General features: G+C 45.1%; 1 protein-coding gene across 1 annotated transcript; it reads left to right on the top strand.

The window, feature by feature from the left end:
• Positions 1-3,412: 3,412 nt before the first annotated feature.
• On the top strand, positions 3,413-18,953 carry LOC120039347 (vimentin-like; the record flags this gene model as incomplete). The annotated part of the gene is made up of 4 exons (XM_038984783.1): positions 3,413-3,960; positions 4,559-4,619; positions 16,663-16,758; positions 18,789-18,953. Coding segments are annotated over exons 1-4 (870 nt in total), but the record flags the coding sequence as incomplete, so codon positions are not given.
• Between the last annotated feature and the right edge of the window lie 693 nt (positions 18,954-19,646).

The raw sequence follows: 19,646 nt of genomic DNA, 5'->3' as shown, positions 1-19,646 counted from the left end.
GGTCATAAGTAGTGCACTAAATAGTACCTATGGCCCTGGTCATAAGTAGTGCACTAAATAGTACCTATGGCCCTGGTCATAAGTAGTGCACTAAATAGTACCTATGGCCCTGGTCATAAGTAGTGCACTAAATAGTACCTATGGCCCTGGTCATAAGTAGTGCACTAAATAGTACCTATGGCCCTGGTCATAAGTAGTGCACTAAATAGTACCTATGGCCCTGGTCATAAGTAGTGCACTAAATAGTACCTATGGCCCCTGGTCATAAGTAGTGCACTAAATAGGGAATAGGGTGCAAGCCCCTGGTCATAAGTAGTGCACTAAATAGTACCTATGGCCCTGGTCATAAGTAGTGCACTAAATAGTACCTATGGCCCTGGTCATAAGTAGTGCACTAAATAGAGAATAGGGTGCCATGGGGGACACGTGTCGTACGACTAGACAGACACCAGAGAAACACTAAATAAGATCACAGGACATGTATAGGATTCCTCCCCTGGCTGACTAACATAGCTCTCATGCATTAGAAAGGCCTTGCTATGATAACTGTTCTCAGTCATCCAGCCATGTGATTAGTGTTAGCAACTGGATAGCATCTCTCTTTGTGTATGTTAGACTCCCTGAGCACCAGGAACAATCCACGGGGAGAAGAAGAGACTCCCTGAGCACCAGGAACAATCCACGGGGAGAAGAAGAGACTCCCTGAGCACCAGGAACAATCCACGGGGAGAAGAAGAGACTCCCTGAGCACCAGGAACAATCCACGGGGAGAAGAAGAGACTCCCTGAGCACCAGGAACAATCCACGGGGAGAAGAAGAGACTCCCTGAGCACCAAGAACAATCCACGGGGAGAAGAAGAGACTCCCTGAGCACCAGGAACAATCCACGGGGAGAAGAAGAGACTCCCTGAGCACCAGGAACAATCCACGGGGAGAAGAAGAGACTCCCTGAGCACCAGGAACAATCCACGGGGAGAAGAAGAGACTCCCTGAGCACCAAGAACAATCCACGGGGAGAAGAAGAGACTCCCTGAGCACCAGGAACAATCCACGGGGAGAAGAAGAGACTCCCTGAGCACCAGGAACAATCCACGGGGAGAAGAAGAGACTCCCTGAGCACCAAGAACAATCCACGGGGAGAAGAAGAGACTCCCTGAGCACCTGGAACAATCCACGGGGAGAAGAAGAGACTCCCTGAGCACCGGGAACAATCCACGGGGAGAAGAAGAGACTCCCTGAGCACCGGGAACAATCCACGGGGAGAAGAAGAGACTCCCTGAGCACCAGGAACAATCCACGGGGAGAAGAAGAGACTCCCTGAGCACCAGGAACAATCCACGGGGAGAAGAAGAGACTCCCTGAGCACCAGGAACAATCCACGGGGAGAAGAAGAGACTCCCTGAGCACCGGGAACAATCCACGGGGAGAAGAAGAGACTCCCTGAGCACCAGGAACAATCCACGGGGAGAAGAAGAGACTCCCTGAGCACCAGGAACAATCCACGGGGAGAAGAAGAGACTCCCTGAGCACTAGGAACAATCCACGGGGAGAAGAAGAGACTCCCTGAGCACCAGGAACAATCCACGGGGAGAAGAAGAGACTCCCTGAGCACCAGGAACAATCCACGGGGAGAAGAAGAGACTCCCTGAGCACCAAGAACAATCCACGGGGAGAAGAAGAGACTCCCTGAGCACCTGGAACAATCCACGGGGAGAAGAAGAGACTCCCTGAGCACCGGGAACAATCCACGGGGAGAAGAAGAGACTCCCTGAGCACCGGGAACAATCCACGGGGAGAAGAAGAGACTCCCTGAGCACCAGGAACAATCCACGGGGAGAAGAAGAGACTCCCTGAGCACCAGGAACAATCCACGGGGAGAAGAAGAGACTCCCTGAGCACCAGGAACAATCCACGGGGAGAAGAAGAGACTCCCTGAGCACCGGGAACAATCCACGGGGAGAAGAAGAGACTCCCTGAGCACCAGGAACAATCCACGGGGAGAAGAAGAGACTCCCTGAGCACCAGGAACAATCCACGGGGAGAAGAAGAGACTCCCTGAGCACCGGGAACAATCCACGGGAGAGAAGAAGAGACTCCCTGAGCACCAGGAACAATCCACGGGGAGAAGAAGAGACTCCCTGAGCACCTGGAACAATCCACGGGGAGAAGAAGAGACTCCCTGAGCACCGGGAACAATCCACGGGGAGAAGAAGAGACTCCCTGAGCACCGGGAACAATCCACGGGGAGAAGAAGAGACTCCCTGAGCACCAGGAACAATCCACGGGGAGAAGAAGAGACTCCCTGAGCACCAGGAACAATCCACGGGGAGAAGAAGAGACTCCCTGAGCACCAGGAACAATCCACGGGGAGAAGAAGAGACTCCCTGAGCACCGGGAACAATCCACGGGGAGAAGAAGAGACTCCCTGAGCACCAGGAACAATCCACGGGGAGAAGAAGAGACTCCCTGAGCACCAGGAACAATCCACGGGGAGAAGAAGAGACTCCCTGAGCACCGGGAACAATCCACGGGGAGAAGAAGAGACTCCCTGAGCACCAGGAACAATCCACGGGGAGAAGAAGAGACTCCCTGAGCACCAGGAACAATCCACGGGGAGAAGAAGAGACTCCCTGAGCACCAGGAACAATCCACGGGGAGAAGAAGAGACTCCCTGAGCACCAGGAACAATCCACGGGGAGAAGAAGAGACTCCCTGAGCACCAAGAACAATCCACGGGGAGAAGAAGAGACTCCCTGAGCACTAGGAACAATCCACGGGGAGAAGAAGAGACTCCCTGAGCACGATAATAATAATGATAATAATAATAATAATAATAATGATAATAATAATAATAATAATAATGATAATAATAATAATAATAATAATAATAATAATTAGGCGGTGTTTATACATGTCCTATTTCACACAGCCAGAGTTTAATATTATCAACAGCAACCCTGGAGCAATCAGGGTTATGTTGCCTTGCTCAAGGGTACACTGGCAGATGTTTCTCCTTCTCAGCTCGGTTACTGGCCCAACTCTCTAATCGCTAGGTTACCTGCCATTGCCCCTTGACGTTTCCGTAATGGATCAAATGATTAAGATATAATAGGAATGAAGCTTGTCCTATGGGAAAAGTCCAGTCTAGTTATCCATGTCTCTGGGCACCAACTGTCTTATCAGCCTTTTGATAGGATGTCCGAACTGTCACTCAAACTCCCTGTTGTCACTCAAACTCATTAGCATAAAGACCGGGGTATAAATACGGTCCCAGTGACACCCCTCCCGTGTCCGCTGAATGGTAACTGTGACGAGAGAGACAGAACAGCACAGAACAGGACCGAGACCCAACCCAGAGGAACTAAAACTTAGTAGCCTAACTAGCTCCACAGAAGAGACCGGACATCTCAGGATGACAGCAGCCCGTGGTCCTCAGTCCTCCTATAAGAAGTATTTTGGAGGGGAAAGGAACATGAGCCACTCCGCCTACCCCTCCAGCCGCCAGCTGTACTCCAACCCGGTGGCGGTGCGCTCCTCTCGGGTCTCTTTCGGCCTGTCCTCCGCCGCCCCGGGGGTCTACGCAACCAGGACCCAGCGGCTCCGCAGCAGCGCCCCGATGCCCCGGCTGTCCTCCGAGACCCTGAACTTCTCTCTGTCCGACGCCGTGAACTCCGAGTTCAAGACTAACCGGACCAACGAGAAGGCGCAGATGCAGTCGCTCAACGACCGCTTCGCGAGCTATATCGAGAAGGTCCGGTTCCTGGAGCAGCAGAATAAGATCCTGCAGGCAGAGCTCGAGCAGCTACGAGGGAAGGGCACGTCCCGATCCCGCATCGGGGACCTGTACGAGGACGAGATGCGCGAGCTGCGGCGACAGGTGGACCAGCTGACGAACGAGAAGGCGCGAGTGGAGGTGCACCGGGACAACATGTCTGATGATATAGACCGACTCAGAGAGAAGTAAGACAATCAGTTACATGTTTACCGAATAGTTATGGAGTAATTCATGACCATGATATATCCTACACAATGAAACGTTTTCTTCATTGATTGCACTACAAGACACGTATTACAATATAGTCCATGTTTACCTGGGTAGTTGTTGAGTAATTGACCACAGAGTCAACATTATTTAATAGAGGTCTAGGTGTGGTTCATTGCGCTAGTAATGACTTTATTTTCAATAATGCATTGCGTGCTCCTCATTCGATTCTCAGACAGGCACATCGTGAGTTAGTGAGACTTCTGAATGAGCAGTGGCTTTTGAAATTCCAGTTTGTTGTTGTTGCGTTGGGGTCTGATATTACACACTTTTTAATGCACTTTTTAAAGTGTTCTTGAATGTCTTGAAAGGACTCTCTGCCTGTCGAAACGTTGGTAAATTCAATATTTTTGCATCTGAGCTCCTAGAGAGTGAGGCTCTCTTTTATTTTCAAGTGTTCTACTCCGCTAGCCAGCACCTCGCCTAAATAGGTGCGCGTTTCTTTTTCTTCTAGATTGAAAGGACTCTCTAACACAAGATATTATCCTCAGTACAGTATGTTGTGGTGTTTTCCAGACTGCAGGAGGAGATGATGCAGCGTGAGGAATCTGAGAGTACCATGCAGAGCTTCAGAGGGGTAGGACACAGCTTCATACTACCACACATCTTCGTTAAAGGGGAAGTTCACCCATTTTGACATGTGGCCTTATTTTCACTCTTTCTGTGCTTGTCGTTTTAAATATGTTGTTTCATTACAGAGAGTCATCACTTGTCAGTGACTACAATGTTTATAAAACATGTTATAAAATGCTCCAAACCAACTCATATTACATCAGAAACTCATTCTGGATACTGTCTCTGCACTCAATGTTAGGTTTTAGTTTCCACTGTTCCATAAATCCATGTTTGGGTAATGCTGTTCATAACTACAAAGATGCAAATATAGATGAATGGGTGTCGAGACAGAATGAGATTCTGATGTAATATGAGTTGGGTTGGAGCTTTTTATGAATCAAATCAAAATTAAATCACATTTTATTGGTCACAGACACGTATTTAGCAGTTGTTGGGGTTGTAGCGAAATGCTTGTTCCTAGAGCTCCAACAGCTCCAACAGCTCCAACAGTGCAGTAGTAGCATGCTTAAATAATGATTTTTTTTTCATGGGCAGAGAGAAAAATGTTCCGTTTTATAGCTAATCTCATGCTATGCTGTTTTAGAGATCAGGAATTTTTGAACGACGGGATATTATTTGTCTTAATAATACAACATGTTAAATAATATATACTTTGGTCCATCAAAATATCAGCAATCACACCATGTATATGCAGTCATATGACCAATTGGCCCTCTAGTGGCATCATGGGTGGAATGGAACTGTGACCACTAAATGCTGAGACTCTCATGAACACGATGGTGTTCTCCGTTTTGCCCTAGGATGCCTCACAAGACTCTTAAGATGGGGGCCGGTGCCAGTTTAAAAATGAATGGAAGTATAAATGGAGATAGTTTAGTGCCTAAAATAAGGGGATAAATACATGTAAATATTTCCCTGGTCTTACTTATTTCTCAGATATAGGAGAGACACTTCCTTTAGATTTACTGTTTGGCCTATCTGATGTTCCATGTGTTTCTATTGGCTAACAGCAGTAAGGACTGTTATTCAATGTGTTTCTATTGGCTAATAGCAGTAAGGACTATCTGATGTTCCATGTGTTTCTATTGGCTAATAGCAGTAAGGACTATCTGTTATTCAATGTGTTTCTATTGGCTAATAGCAGTAAGGACTATCTGTTATTCAATGTGTTTCTATTGGCTAATAGCAGTAAGGACTACCTGTTATTCAATGTGTTTCTATTGGCTAATAGCAGTAAGGACTATCTGTTATTCAATGTGTTTCTATTGGCTAATAGCAGTAAGGACTATCTGTTATGCATTGTGTTTCTATTGGCTAATAGCAGTAAGGACTATCTGTTATTCAATGTGTTTCTATTGGCTAATAGCAGTAAGGACTATCTGTTATTCAATGTTTTTCTATTGGCTAATAGCAGTAAGGACTGTCTGTTATTCAATGTGTTTCTATTGGCTAATAGCAGTAAGGACTGTTATTCAATGTGTTTCTATTGGCTAATAGCAGTAAGGACTATCTGTTATTCAATGTGTTTCTATTGGCTAATAGCAGTAAGGACTGTCTGTTATTCAATGTGTTTCTATTGGCTAATAGCAGTAATGCCAAATTCAATGTTTCATCCAATAGCTCATTTTGGAGCCCTAGACAGGGCTTAGACAGGGCCTAGACAGGGCTTAGACAGGGCCTAGACAGGGCGTAGACAGGGCCTAGACAGGGCTTAGACAGGGCCTAGACAGGGCCTAGACAGGGCCTAGACAGGGCTTAGACAGGGCGTAGACAGGGCCTAGACAGGGCTTAGACAGGGCCTAGACAGGGCTTAGACAGGGCCTAGACAGGGCTTAGACAGGGCCTAGACAGGGCCTAGACAGGGCCTAGACAGGGCCTAGACAGGGCCTAGACAGGGCGTAGACAGGGCGTAGACAGGGCCTAGACAGGGCTTAGACAGGGCCTAGACAGGGCTTAGACAGGGCCTAGACAGGGCTTAGACAGGGCCTAGACAGGGCTTAGACAGGGCTTAGACAGGGCCTAGACAGGGCCTAGACAGGGCCTAGACAGGGCTTAGACAGGGCCTAGACAGGGCCTAGACAGGGCCTAGACAGGGCTTAGACAGGGACTAGACAGGGCCTAGACAGGGCTTAGACAGGGCCTAGACAGGGCTTAGACAGGGCGTAGACAGGGCCTAGACAGGGCCTAGACAGGGCTTAGACAGGGCTTAGACAGGGCCTAGACAGGGCCTAGACAGGGCTTAGACAGGGCCTAGACAGGGCCTAGACAGGGCCTAGACAGGGCGTAGACAGGGCCTAGACAGGGCCTAGACAGGGCTTAGACAGGGCTTAGACAGGGCTTAGACAGGGCCTAGACAGGGCCTAGACAGGGCCTAGACAGGGCCTAGGCAGGGCCTAGGCAGGGCCTTAGACTCTAGAGGATTTTAATATTTTTCATAATTCATAATCAAAATTATTATTTTTTATGCAGAAAATCTGGTGTTTCTATGTCAAGCGGTTTTGTTATATTTCAGTCTTCTGTGATGTATATAAAGTGTAATATTGGGATGAAAACTAAACATTTGATACATTTCAACTCCATATCTGACATGGTACAGGTGTCTTCTTTCTTTAGGCCCATAACCACGTGTGTGTGAGATGGATACTTTTGTTTCAAAGTAGATTTGTTTAAGACTACCCAGAATCCCTCTGTGTGACCCTGATTTAGCCCACTGCAGTAAAATGTTATTAAAGGCCCTGATTGTTTAAATTCTAACATTAGATTATTTAAATATGTCAAACAAATCTGCTAACTTCTTTTTGTTTTCAAATCAAATCAAATTGTATTATTCACGTGCGCTGAATACAACAGGTGTAGTAGACCTTACAGTGAAATGCTGAATACAACAGGTGTAGTAGACCTTACTGTGAAATGCTGAATACAACAGGTGTAGTAGACCTCACAGTGAAATGCTGAATACAACAGGTGTAGTAGACCTTACTGTGAAATGCTGAATACAACAGGTGTAGTAGACCTCACAGTGAAATGCTGAATACAACAGGTGTAGTAGACCTTACAGTGAAATGCTGAATACAACAGGTGTAGTAGACCTCACAGTGAAATGCTGAATACAACAGGTGTAGTAGACCTCACAGTGAAATGCTGAATACAACAGGTGTAGTAGACCTCACAGTGAAATGCTGAATACAACAGGTGTAGTAGACCTCATAGTGAAATGCTGAATACAACGGGTGTAATAGACCTTACTGTGAAATGCTGAATACAACAGGTGTAGTAGACCTCACAGTGAAATGCTGAATACAACAGGTGTAGTAGACCTTACTGTGAAATGCTGAATACAACAGGTGTAGTAGACCTCACAGTGAAATGCTGAATACAACAGGTGTAGTAGACCTCATAGTGAAATGCTGAATACAACAGGTGTAGACCTCACAGTGAAATGCTGAATACAACAGGTGTAGTAGACCTCACAGTGAAATGCTGAATACAACAGGGGTAGTAGACCTTACAGTGAAATGCTGAATACAACAGGTGTAGTAGACCTCACAGTGAAATGCTGAATACAACAGGTGTAGTAGACCTTACAGTGAAATGCTGAATACAACAGGTGTAGTAGACCTCACAGTGAAATGCTGAATACAACAGGTGTAGTAGACCTTACAGTGAAATGCTGAATACAACAGGTGTAGTAGACCTCACAGTGAAATGCTGAATACAACAGGTGTAGTAGACCTCACAGTGAAATGTTGAATACAACAGGTGTAGTAGACCTTACAGTGAAATGCTGAATACAACAGGTGTAGTAGACCTTACAGTGAAATGCTGAATACAACAGGTGTAGTATACCTCACAGTGAAATGCTGAATACAACAGGTGTAGTAGACCTCACAGTGAAATGCTGAATACAACAGGTGTAGTAGACCTTACAGTGAAATGCTGAATACAACAGGTGTAGTAGACCTTACAGTGAAATGCTGAATACAACAGGTGTAGTAGACCTTACAGTGAAATGCTGAATACAACAGGTGTAGTAGACCTCACAGTGAAATGCTGAATACAACAGGTGTAGTAGACCTCACAGTGAAATGCTGAATACAACAGGTGTAGTAGACCTTACAGTGAAATGCTGAATACAACAGGTGTAGTAGACCTCACAGTGAAATGCTGAATAGAACAGGTGTAGTAGACCTCACAGTGAAATACTGAATACAACAGGTATAGGTAGACCTTACAGTGAAATGCTGAATACAACAGGTGTAGTAGACCTTACAGTGAAATGCTGAATACAACAGGTATAGTAGACCTTACAGTGAAATGCTGAATACAACAGGTGTAGTAGACCTTACAGTGAAATGCTGAATACAACAGGTGTAGTAGACCTCACAGTGAAATGCTGAATACAACAGGTGTAGTAGACCTCACAGTGAAATGCTGAATACAACAGGTGTAGTAGACCTTACTGTGAAATGCTGAATACAACAGGTGTAGTAGACCTTCCTGTGAAATGCTGAATACAACAGGTGTAGTAGACCTCACAGTGAAATGCTGAATACAACAGGTGTAGTAGACCTCACAGTGAAATGCTGAATACAACAGGTGTAGTAGACCTCACAGTGAAATGCTGAATACAACAGGTGTAGTAGACCTCACAGTGAAATGCTGAATACAACAGGTGTAGTAGACCTCACAGTGAAATGCTGAATACAACAGGTGTAGTAGACCTCACAGTGAAATGCTGAATACAACAGGTGTAGGTAGACCTCACAGTGAAATGCTGAATACAACAGGTGTAGTAGACCTCACAGTGAAATGCTGAATACAACAGGTGTAGTAGACCTTACAGTGAAATGCTGAATACAACAGGTGTAGTAGACCTTACAGTGAAATGCTGAATACAACAGGTGTAGTAGACCTTACAGTGAAATGCTGAATACAACAGGTGTAGTAGACCTCACAGTGAAATGCTGAATACAACAGGTGTAGTAGACCTCACAGTGAAATGCTGAATACAACAGGTGTAGTAGACCTCACAGTGAAATGCTGAATACAACAGGTGTAGTAGACCTCACAGTGAAATGCTGAATACAACAGGTGTAGTAGACCTCACAGTGAAATGCTGAATACAACAGGTGTAGTAGACCTTACAGTGAAATGCTGAATACAACAGGTGTAGTAGACCTTACAGTGAAATGCTGAATACAACAGGTGTAGTAGACCTCACAGTGAAATGCTGAATACAACAGGTGTAGTAGACCTCACAGTGAAATGCTGAATACAACAGGTGTAGTAGACCTCACAGTGAAATGCTGAATACAACAGGTGTAGTAGACCTCACAGTGAAATGCTGAATACAACAGGTGTAGTAGACCTCACAGTGAAATGCTGAATACAACAGGTGTAGTAGACCTTACAGTGAAATGCTGAATACAACAGGTGTAGTAGACCTCACAGTGAAATGCTGAATACAACAGGTGTAGTAGACCTTACAGTGAAATGCTGAATACAACAGGTGTAGTAGACCTCACAGTGAAATGCTGAATACAACAGGTGTAGTAGACCTCACAGTGAAATGCTGAATACAACAGGTGTAGTAGACCTCACAGTGAAATGCTGAATACAACAGGTGTAGTAGACCTCACAGTGAAATGCTGAATACAACAGGTGTAGTAGACCTCACAGTGAAATGCTGAATACAACAGGTGTAGTAGACCTTACAGTGAAATGCTGAATACAACAGGTGTAGTAGACCTTACAGTGAAATGCTGAATACAACAGGTGTAGTAGACCTCACAGTGAAATGCTGAATACAACAGGTGTAGTAGACCTCACAGTGAAATGCTGAATACAACAGGTGTAGTAGACCTCACAGTGAAATGCTGAATACAACAGGTGTAGTAGACCTCACAGTGAAATGCTGAATACAACAGGTGTAGTAGACCTCACAGTGAAATGCTGAATACAACAGGTGTAGTAGACCTCACAGTGAAATGCTGAATACAACAGGTGTAGTAGACCTCACAGTGAAATGCTGAATACAACAGGTGTAGTAGACCTTACAGTGAAATGCTGAATACAACAGGTGTAGTAGACCTCACAGTGAAATGCTGAATACAACAGGTGTAGTAGACCTCACAGTGAAATGCTGAATACAACAGGTGTAGTAGACCTCACAGTGAAATGCTGAATACAACAGGTGTAGTAGACCTTACAGTGAAATGCTGAATACAACAGGTGTAGTAGACCTTACAGTGAAATGCTGAATACAACAGGTGTAGTAGACCTTACAGTGAAATGCTGAATACAACAGGTGTAGTAGACCTTACAGTGAAATGCTGAATACAACAGGTGTAGTAGACCTTACAGTGAAATGCTGAATACAACAGGTGTAGTAGACCTCACAGTGAAATGCTGAATACAACAGGTGTAGTAGACCTTACAGTGAAATGCTGAATACAACAGGTGTAGTAGACCTTACAGTGAAATGCTGAATACAACAGGTGTAGTAGACCTCACAGTGAAATGCTGAATACAACAGGTGTAGACGACCTCACAGTGAAATGCTGAATACAACAGGTGTAGACCTCACAGTGAAATGCTGAATACAACAGGTGTGGTAGACCTTACAGTGAAATGCTGAATACAACAGGTGTGGTAGACCTTACAGTGAAATGCTGAATACAACAGGTGTAGTAGACCTTACAGTGAAATGCTGAATACAACAGGTGTAGTAGACCTTACAGTGAAATGCTGAATACAACAGGTGTAGTAGACCTTACAGTGAAATGCTGAATACAACAGGTGTAGTAGACCTTACAGTGAAATGCTGAATACAACAGGTGTAGTAGACCTCACAGTGAAATGCTGAATACAACAGGTGTAGTAGACCTTACAGTGAAATGCTGAATACAACAGGTGTAGGTAGACCTCACAGTGAAATGCTGAATACAACAGGTGTAGTAGACCTCACAGTGAAATGCTGAATACAACAGGTGTAGTAGACCTCACAGTGAAATGCTGAATACAACAGGTGTAGTAGACCTCACAGTGAAATGTTGAATACAACAGGTGTAGTAGACCTCACAGTGAAATGCTGAATACAACAGGTGTAGTAGACCTCACAGTGAAATGCTGAATACAACAGGTGTAGTAGACCTCACAGTGAAATGCTGAATACAACAGGTGTAGTAGACCTCACAGTGAAATGCTGAATACAACAGGTGTAGTAGACCTCACAGTGAAATGCTGAATACAACAGGTGTAGTAGACCTCACAGTGAAATGCTGAATACAACAGGTGTAGTAGACCTCACAGTGAAATGCTGAATACAACAGGTGTAGTAGACCTCACAGTGAAATGCTGAATACAACAGGTGTAGTAGACCTTACTGTGAAATGCTTACTAACGAGCCCCTAACCGACAGTGCAGTTTAAAAAAAATACGGATAAGAATACGAGATAAAAGTAACAAGTAATTAAAGAGCAGCAGTAAAAAATAACAATAAATACAGGGGGTGCCGGCACAGAGTCAATGTGCGGGGGCACCTGTTAGTTGAGGTAGTATGTACAGTGGGGCAAAAAAGTATTTAGTCAGCCACCAATTGTGCAAGTTCTCCCACTTAAAAAGATGAGAGAGGCCTGTAATTTTCATCAGAGGTACACTTCAACTATGACAGACAAAATTAGAAAAAAAATCCAGAAAATCACATTGTAGGATTTTTAATGAATTTATTTGCAAATTATGGTGGAAAATAAGTATTTGGTCAATAACAAAAGTTTATCTCAATACTTTGTTATATACCCTTTGTTGGCAATGACAGAGGTCAAACGTTTTCTGTAAGTCTTCACAAGGTTTTCACACACTGTTGCTGGTATTTTGGCCCATTCCTCCATGCAGATCTCCTCTAGAGCAGTGATGTTTTGGGGCTGTTGCTGGGCAACACGGACTTTCAACTCCCTCCAAAGATTTTCTATGGGGTTGAGATCTGGAGACTGGCTAGGCCACTCCAGGACCTTGAAATGCTTCTTACGAAGCCACTCCTTCATCGCCCGGGCGGTGTGTTTGGGATCATTGTCATGCTGAAAGACCCAGCCACGTTTCATCTTCAATGCCCTTGCTGATGGTAGGCTTTGTTACTTTGGTCCCAGCTCTCTGCAGGTCATTCACTAGGTCCCCCCGTGTGGTTCTGGGATTTTTGCTCACCGTTCTTGTGATCATTTTGACCCCACGGGGTGAGATCTTGCGTGGAGCCCCAGATCGAGGGAGATTATCAGTGGTATTGTATGTCTTCCATTTCCTAATAATTCCTCCCACAGTTGATTTCTTCAAACCAAGTTGCTTACCTATTGCAGATTCAGTCTTCCCAGCCTGGTGCAGGTCTACAATTTTGTTTCTGGTGTCCTTTGACAGCTCTTTGGTCTTGGCCATTGTGGAGTTTGGAGTGTGACTGTTTGAGGTTGTGGAAAGGTGTCTTTTATACTGATAACAAGTTCAAACAGGTGCCATTAATACAGGTAACGAGTGGAGGACAAAGGAGCCTCTTAAAGAAGAAGTTACAGGTCTGTGAGAGCCAGAAATCTTGCTTGTTTGTAGGTGACCAAATACTTATTTTCCACCATAATTTGCAAAAAAATTCATTAAAAATCCTACAATGTGATTTTCTGGATTTTTTTTTCTCATTTTGTCTGTCATAGTTGAAGTGTACCTATGATGAAAATTACAGGCCTTTCTCATCTTTTTAAGTGGGAGAACTTTCACAATTGGTGGCTGACTAAATACTTTTTTGCCCCACTGTACATGTAGGTAGAGTTAATTAAAGTGACTATGCATAAATGACAACAGAGAGTGGCAGTGATGTGGAGAAGGGGGGGGAGCAATGTGAATAGTCTGGGTAGCCATTTGACTAGTTCAGGAGTCTCATGGCTTGGGGGTAGAAGCTGTTTAGAAGCCTCTTGGACCTAGACTTGGCGCTCCAGTACCGCTTGCCGTGTGGTAGCAGAGAGAACAGTCTGTGACTAGGGTAGCTGGAGTCTTTGACAATTTTTAGGGCCTTCCTCTGACACCGCCTGGTATAGAGGTCCTGGATGGCAGGAAGCTTGGCCCCAGTGATGTACTGGGCCGTTCGCACTACCCTCTGTAGTGCCTTGCAGTCGGAGGCCCGAGCAGTTGCCATACCAGGCAGTGATGCAACCAGTCAGGATGCTCTCTATGATGCAGCTGTAGAACTTTTTGAGGATCTGAGGACCCATGCCAAATCTTTTCAGTCTCCTGAGGGGGAATAGGTTTTGTCGTGCCCTCTTCACAACTGTCTTGGTGTGTTTAGACCATGATAGTTTGTTGGTGATGTTGACACCAATGAACTTGAAGCTCTCAACATGCTCCACTACAGCCCCGTCGATGAGAATGGGGCCGTGCTCAGTCCTCCTTTTCCTGTAGTCCACAATCATCTCCTTTGTCTTGATCACGTTGAGGGAGAGGTTGTTGTCCTGGCACCACACGGCCAGGTCTCTGACCTCCTCCCTATAGGCTGTCTCGTTGTTGTCGGTGATCAGGCCTACCACTGTTGTGTCGTCTGCACATTTAATGATGGTGTTGGAGTCATGCCTGGCCGTGTAGTCATGAGTGAACAGGGAGTACAGGAGGGGGTTGATTTATAGCACTATTGGATGCTCCAGGGCTTATTTCATCAACGTTTGAATTTTGACATGTTTTGTTAGATTTAGAACATAAAACAACATTTATAAAGCAAACACATTTTCCCTCCAGCACAGAAAATACTTCAATTGTTTAAGCAGAACAATGATTACAATATGTTTTTCGGAATACTGACCAGAAAAACGATCTTAAGAGGGTTAACCATCACTGATGGAGTTGACAGATACTCAAAACAGACATTTTGGCTCTAAAAAAACATTAGTAAAATATGGAATTTTTAAAATCTAAAAATCGACAATAAAAACAGCCATTCTATCACTCTGACAGAGTTGATGTTTTACGTTGACAAAAATGTCATTTTTCTTCCTCATTCAGCTGGTATAGACAGTAGCAATGTAGTTTCTCCTTGGGTGCTTTATGACTTGTCGTGGTCATTTCCTGTATTACTAAATGAGGAGAGTTTACAAACCACACACAAGTCAGAGTTATATTTAAACTTCATCTTTAATCAAATGAGCTTCACCATAGCCCTTTGACTCTCAGATCAATTCAGTGTCTATAAATTAATTCTGAGAGTGCCTATAAGAGAATACAAAGATCTTTTATAGCCAAGATACACCCCTCTCAACTTTCAAGACGAACCACAGATCTCAGGAACTCCACAAAGGGCCTTTTACTTGAGAGAGGAGTATCCCATAGCCAGATAGCATTCGCTATAAATTATCGTTCAGTTTGGTCTCTAAGACGAGGTTCTAATCTCGTTCTTGGTACTTCATAGTACCAAAACATTACCTCATCCAATGGCATATATCAATTGTCAACTTTAGATTCTCCCATCTCAAGAACACCCCCTCTTCTCCCCACTCCTGGACAAGCTCACTGAGGGGAGTGACTTCTAGGTCATATACTATCTCAAGATTAGTGCTACATCAGAGGGGACATACAATGGTTCCAGACACTGCCATACTCCTCCCCCCAATGAGAAAAGGAGGGAGTGACTGGCTTACAGACATTGTGGAGACAACTAACTGGTTCCCTATTAATCACGCCATCCCTTCACATGGTTTAGGAATAATTACAGACACATTCCCATAAGAAGACAATGTTCCATTCTGTCCTCCTCCCCTTCTGATATTCTGCATAGCACCACATGGTTTAACAGATACATTGACATATGAAGACAAGCCTGACCTCTCCCCTCTCTGGGCCTCAAGTGACTGAGCCCTAGCTGAGAAGGGATAACTGCAACTGTCAACAGTATAGTCCAAAGGGAGACATTCTAATGACAAGTATCTCACATAATCATATGTAAATAAAACATATTATCTATGTTACCTAACTAATTCTGATTCAGCTACGACAGACTCCAAATGAAATGTCCATGTTCTATTTTAATCTATCAGGCAGGTGCAGGTGACGGGTCATGGTTGTAACCATGGTGATTCCAATATTGTTTGTTTACATCTATCAACAGTAGAGAACATTCCAGACCATGAGTGGTCTTGTTGCACTAGATGTAATGAGGACATGAATAAGGGGTCCTGATGGTATAGCTGCCCCTGCTCATTCCTGATCCATTTAGGAAATTTGCCTGTATGTACATTTTAAGTTCAAATAATGCATCAAAATCTATAAAAATAGATGTTCCTGCCGGACAAGGATTATACCGTCATTCCAGATTCCCTGAGCTAACTTCCTGCCAGTCTACACATTTTACCATGAGGCTGAGAGAGAAATGTTCAAGCTGGTTTAAAGCTCATTTACTGTCATTCTAAACACATGCTATCTGGGGGTCCCGATCTCCGGGTGGACCCAACAGGCCAGGTCCTGCTCTGCCAGCCACCCATCCAGACCTGCTGTAGAGATGGCTGCTGCAGAGCTTCTGAGCCATACCACCCATGTATTTATCATGGGGTCTACCACTGCAGACCTGGCTCAGGCCCTCAGCCTGCTGTAGAGATGGCTGGCTCTAGGTGACTGGCTGTTGGCTTCTGTAGGAGACTGTTAGTTCGGCTGGCTGACCAGGCCTCTATTTTGGCAGCAGTGGGAGAGGTCTGTTGGCTTCTGTAGGAGACTCTGTCAGTACGGCTGGCTGACCAGGCCTCTATTTTGGCAGCAGTGGGAGAAGTCTTTTGGCTGCTGTAGGAGACAGATGGAGCAGAGGGGAGGATAGCAGGGCACTAGAGTTCTGTCTGGAGGAGGGAGGGAGGGATGGGGGACCGGCCAGGGTTATCAGAGCGAGACACAATGTGACCCGTCTGGCTCTGGTAGTCTCTCGGTCAGTTACAAAAAGAGAGGCGAGAGAGAAATAATTAGCTTCATGAGGACATTTCTGTCTTAACCTATGAAGAAAATGTGTGTGTGGTTATCACTGTTCATCGTGTTGTATTCAGGATGTGGACAACGCAGCTCTGTCTCGTCTGGACCTGGAGAGGAAGGTGGAGTCGCTTCAGGAGGAGATCAACTTCCTGAAGAAACTACACGATGAGGTCAGAACACACACATAGGCATGCACACGCACGCACACACACACACACACGGATGTAAACACACACACACACACAACAACACTATCTCGCACACACCCTCCCTCTTCTTTGACCCCTGACCTCTAACCCCAGAGGGATATCCTACATCTACTCTGGGTTATCTAAAGCTAATCAGATTTAGATAGCTTCACATTCCAGCTCAGACTTTATCCGTACTACGGCGGTGGAAATTGCTCGTCTGCCTGCAGCTTACTCTAGCGGGCTTGTAAATGTATGAGTGTGTCGCACCTGGCTAGTTGAATACCGAACGCGTCATTGAGTCATGAGAGTGGCAGTGGTGAAACATCAATCCATGGGCGAGTCATTGTTAGGGCTGTTATGGTGAACGTATTACCACCACACCTGCGGTCACGAGTCATGATGGCAGTCAAATTCCACCTGACCGTTTAGTCGCGGTAATTAGGCTTCTCCAAGCTCTGATGCTGCTGCTGGTCAGATAGTAGTCTACCAAACTTGCTACCTGCCTGGGACTCAGCACTCTATTGTCCCTGTAATCACTCTGACATCAATGCAAATGTAATGGAACATCTAATCAAACACTAATTGAGAGCCCATGAGCTCATGTTGCGAAACATTTCTATAGGCTATGCAATTGCGGGAGAAAACCGAGTGATGGCCTCTACTAAAAAGAGGAGGATCCCATCAGCTTTCTATAGGCTAGGCCTACTATGTTTATTTCTCAACTTTCCTAATACGAAGCACATTGCTTCGTCTACCTGGCTGGCATGAAAATGAACCACGGGAATAGGTGGTTCCACTCGCTATTTATGTGCATAGATGACAACCCTCCTTTTTTATGTATATTTAACTAGGCAAGTCAGTTAAGAATAAATTCTTATTTTCTTCATATCATGTTTCTTTAGACCTGTCTAAAATAAATAATGGATTTATTGTGATGGTGTAGGCTATATCACATGGATTTATTAGACTTTTTAAAATGTAGATGTTCCAAAGGCCTGCAGAAAGCCAGGAGATTCTAAACGTGTTTATGTTAATTAACGGTCAATTACCGTGAGCAGTTATTTGCTTGATACCGGCTGACAAAATTGAATGACCGCCACAGCCCTAGTCAGTGCCACATATATTTGTACCGAAATCAAAAATACTATCTTGCAAATTCAGCAGGCTATGGTGTGAAATAGGCTTCAAGAAGTACCATTTTTATTTTTGTTACTTATCGTTAATGCCGTCTTTGGTGTGCTTATCAATCGACCTTCCCCTCCTATCGATAAAATACATGTTATTCAGTCATACAAAAGTTTTACAATTCCAGAAGTTTCAAATGATTCTGTGATTACTAAATAATGTGGTAGGTATTTTAATATTACATTTTTTTACACACAACATTTGATTCATCAAATATTTCATTTGTCGTCTTCCTCAAATAAAGGGGATGATGACACAATATTTGCAAGAGGGAATCTGATTTCATTGGTCTTCAACTCGTGGCTCAGTCATTTCATTCAGGGTAAGTGAGGTTAGCTGTGAGTTAGCTTTCCCCGGAGCAGGTTCGTTCTGAAGGATTCGTTGCCATAGAAATTTACCTGGCTTAAAGCTGGGCCACATTCCAATGACTGTCTATCCCGAGATGAACTCAGAGTTAACCAAAGTTACCTCGCTAACTCTTCTAACCTAATTCATAGGATCTCTCTCTAACCCCTGTCTGTGGGAGCTGCAGTCGCAGGTACTGACCCCTCTCTGACCTCTGACTCCTGTCTGTAGGAGCTGTTGGCGCTGTAGTCTCAGGTGCTGACCCCTCTCTGACCTCTGACCCCTGTCTGTAGGAGCTGTTGGCGCTGTAGTCTCAGGTGCTGACCCCTCTCTGACCTCTGACCCCTGTCTGTAGGAGTTGTTGGCGCTGTAGTCTCAGGTGCTGACCCCTCTCTGACCTCTGACCCCTGTCTGTAGGAGCTGTTGGCGCTGTAGTCTCAGGTGCTGACCCCTCTCTGACCTCTGACCCCTGTCTGTAGGAGCTGTTGGAGCTGCAGTCTCAGGTGCAGGTGTCGCAGCAGGTGCAGATGGACATTGATGTGGTGAAGCCAGACCTGACGGGCGCTCTCAGGGACGTCCGCTCTCAGTACGAGAACCTGGCCTCCAAGAACATGCAGGAGTCAGACGACTGGTACAAGTCCAAGGTAGGCTGCACCCTATACCCTATACCCTACAGCAGTAGTCCCCTAACCCATATTAATCCATTTCATGTGTCGGAAGGTAGGTGCACTTGTTTCAGCAGCCCTAGTGCCGGGAAGACAACGTGTTCCCATTTTGAACCATTTCATGTGTCTGGATGTAGAACTCCGACCTACCCGGCAGGCCCAGAGAGCAAATCAAGTGCACCTATAGGCCTAGCGCAGGCCAGTCAGATCAGATCACGTGTCTGCAGTTTCCACGCTCCATAGACGGAAAAAGAAGCCTTGAACACACAGCAAAGTTGATACTGAGAGATTTCAAAACATTTAGAACCATGACTAGAGAGAGACTCAAGGAATACAGCACAGACCTGCTGCTTATATGAGTGACTTCATGTTTACGTTGTTACTCAGCTCTGTCAACACTTTTGTATTCAACACTTCTAGAAGCCAGACATGCGTTCTCCCTACTAATGGAGGCTGGTCTTTCTTTACTTCGAGGAATATTCCACTTTAACTGGACATCGGCGTAACAACATGAATTGGTGCATGGGGCAGAAATAGGAGGGAGGAGGGAGGGAGAGCAGAGGGAGGGAGGGAGAGCAGAGGGAGGGAGGGAGAGCAGAGGGAGAGCAGAGGGAGGGAGGGAGGGAGGGAGGGAGGGAGGGAGGGAGGGAGGGAGGGAGGGAGAGCGGAGGG

This window comes from Salvelinus namaycush, unplaced genomic scaffold (assembly GCF_016432855.1).
Source record: "Salvelinus namaycush isolate Seneca unplaced genomic scaffold, SaNama_1.0 Scaffold2653, whole genome shotgun sequence".
Lineage (NCBI taxonomy): Eukaryota > Metazoa > Chordata > Actinopteri > Salmoniformes > Salmonidae > Salvelinus > Salvelinus namaycush.
Note: the sequence above shows the minus strand (reverse complement) of the source record. Positions and strands in the feature narration are given on the sequence as shown.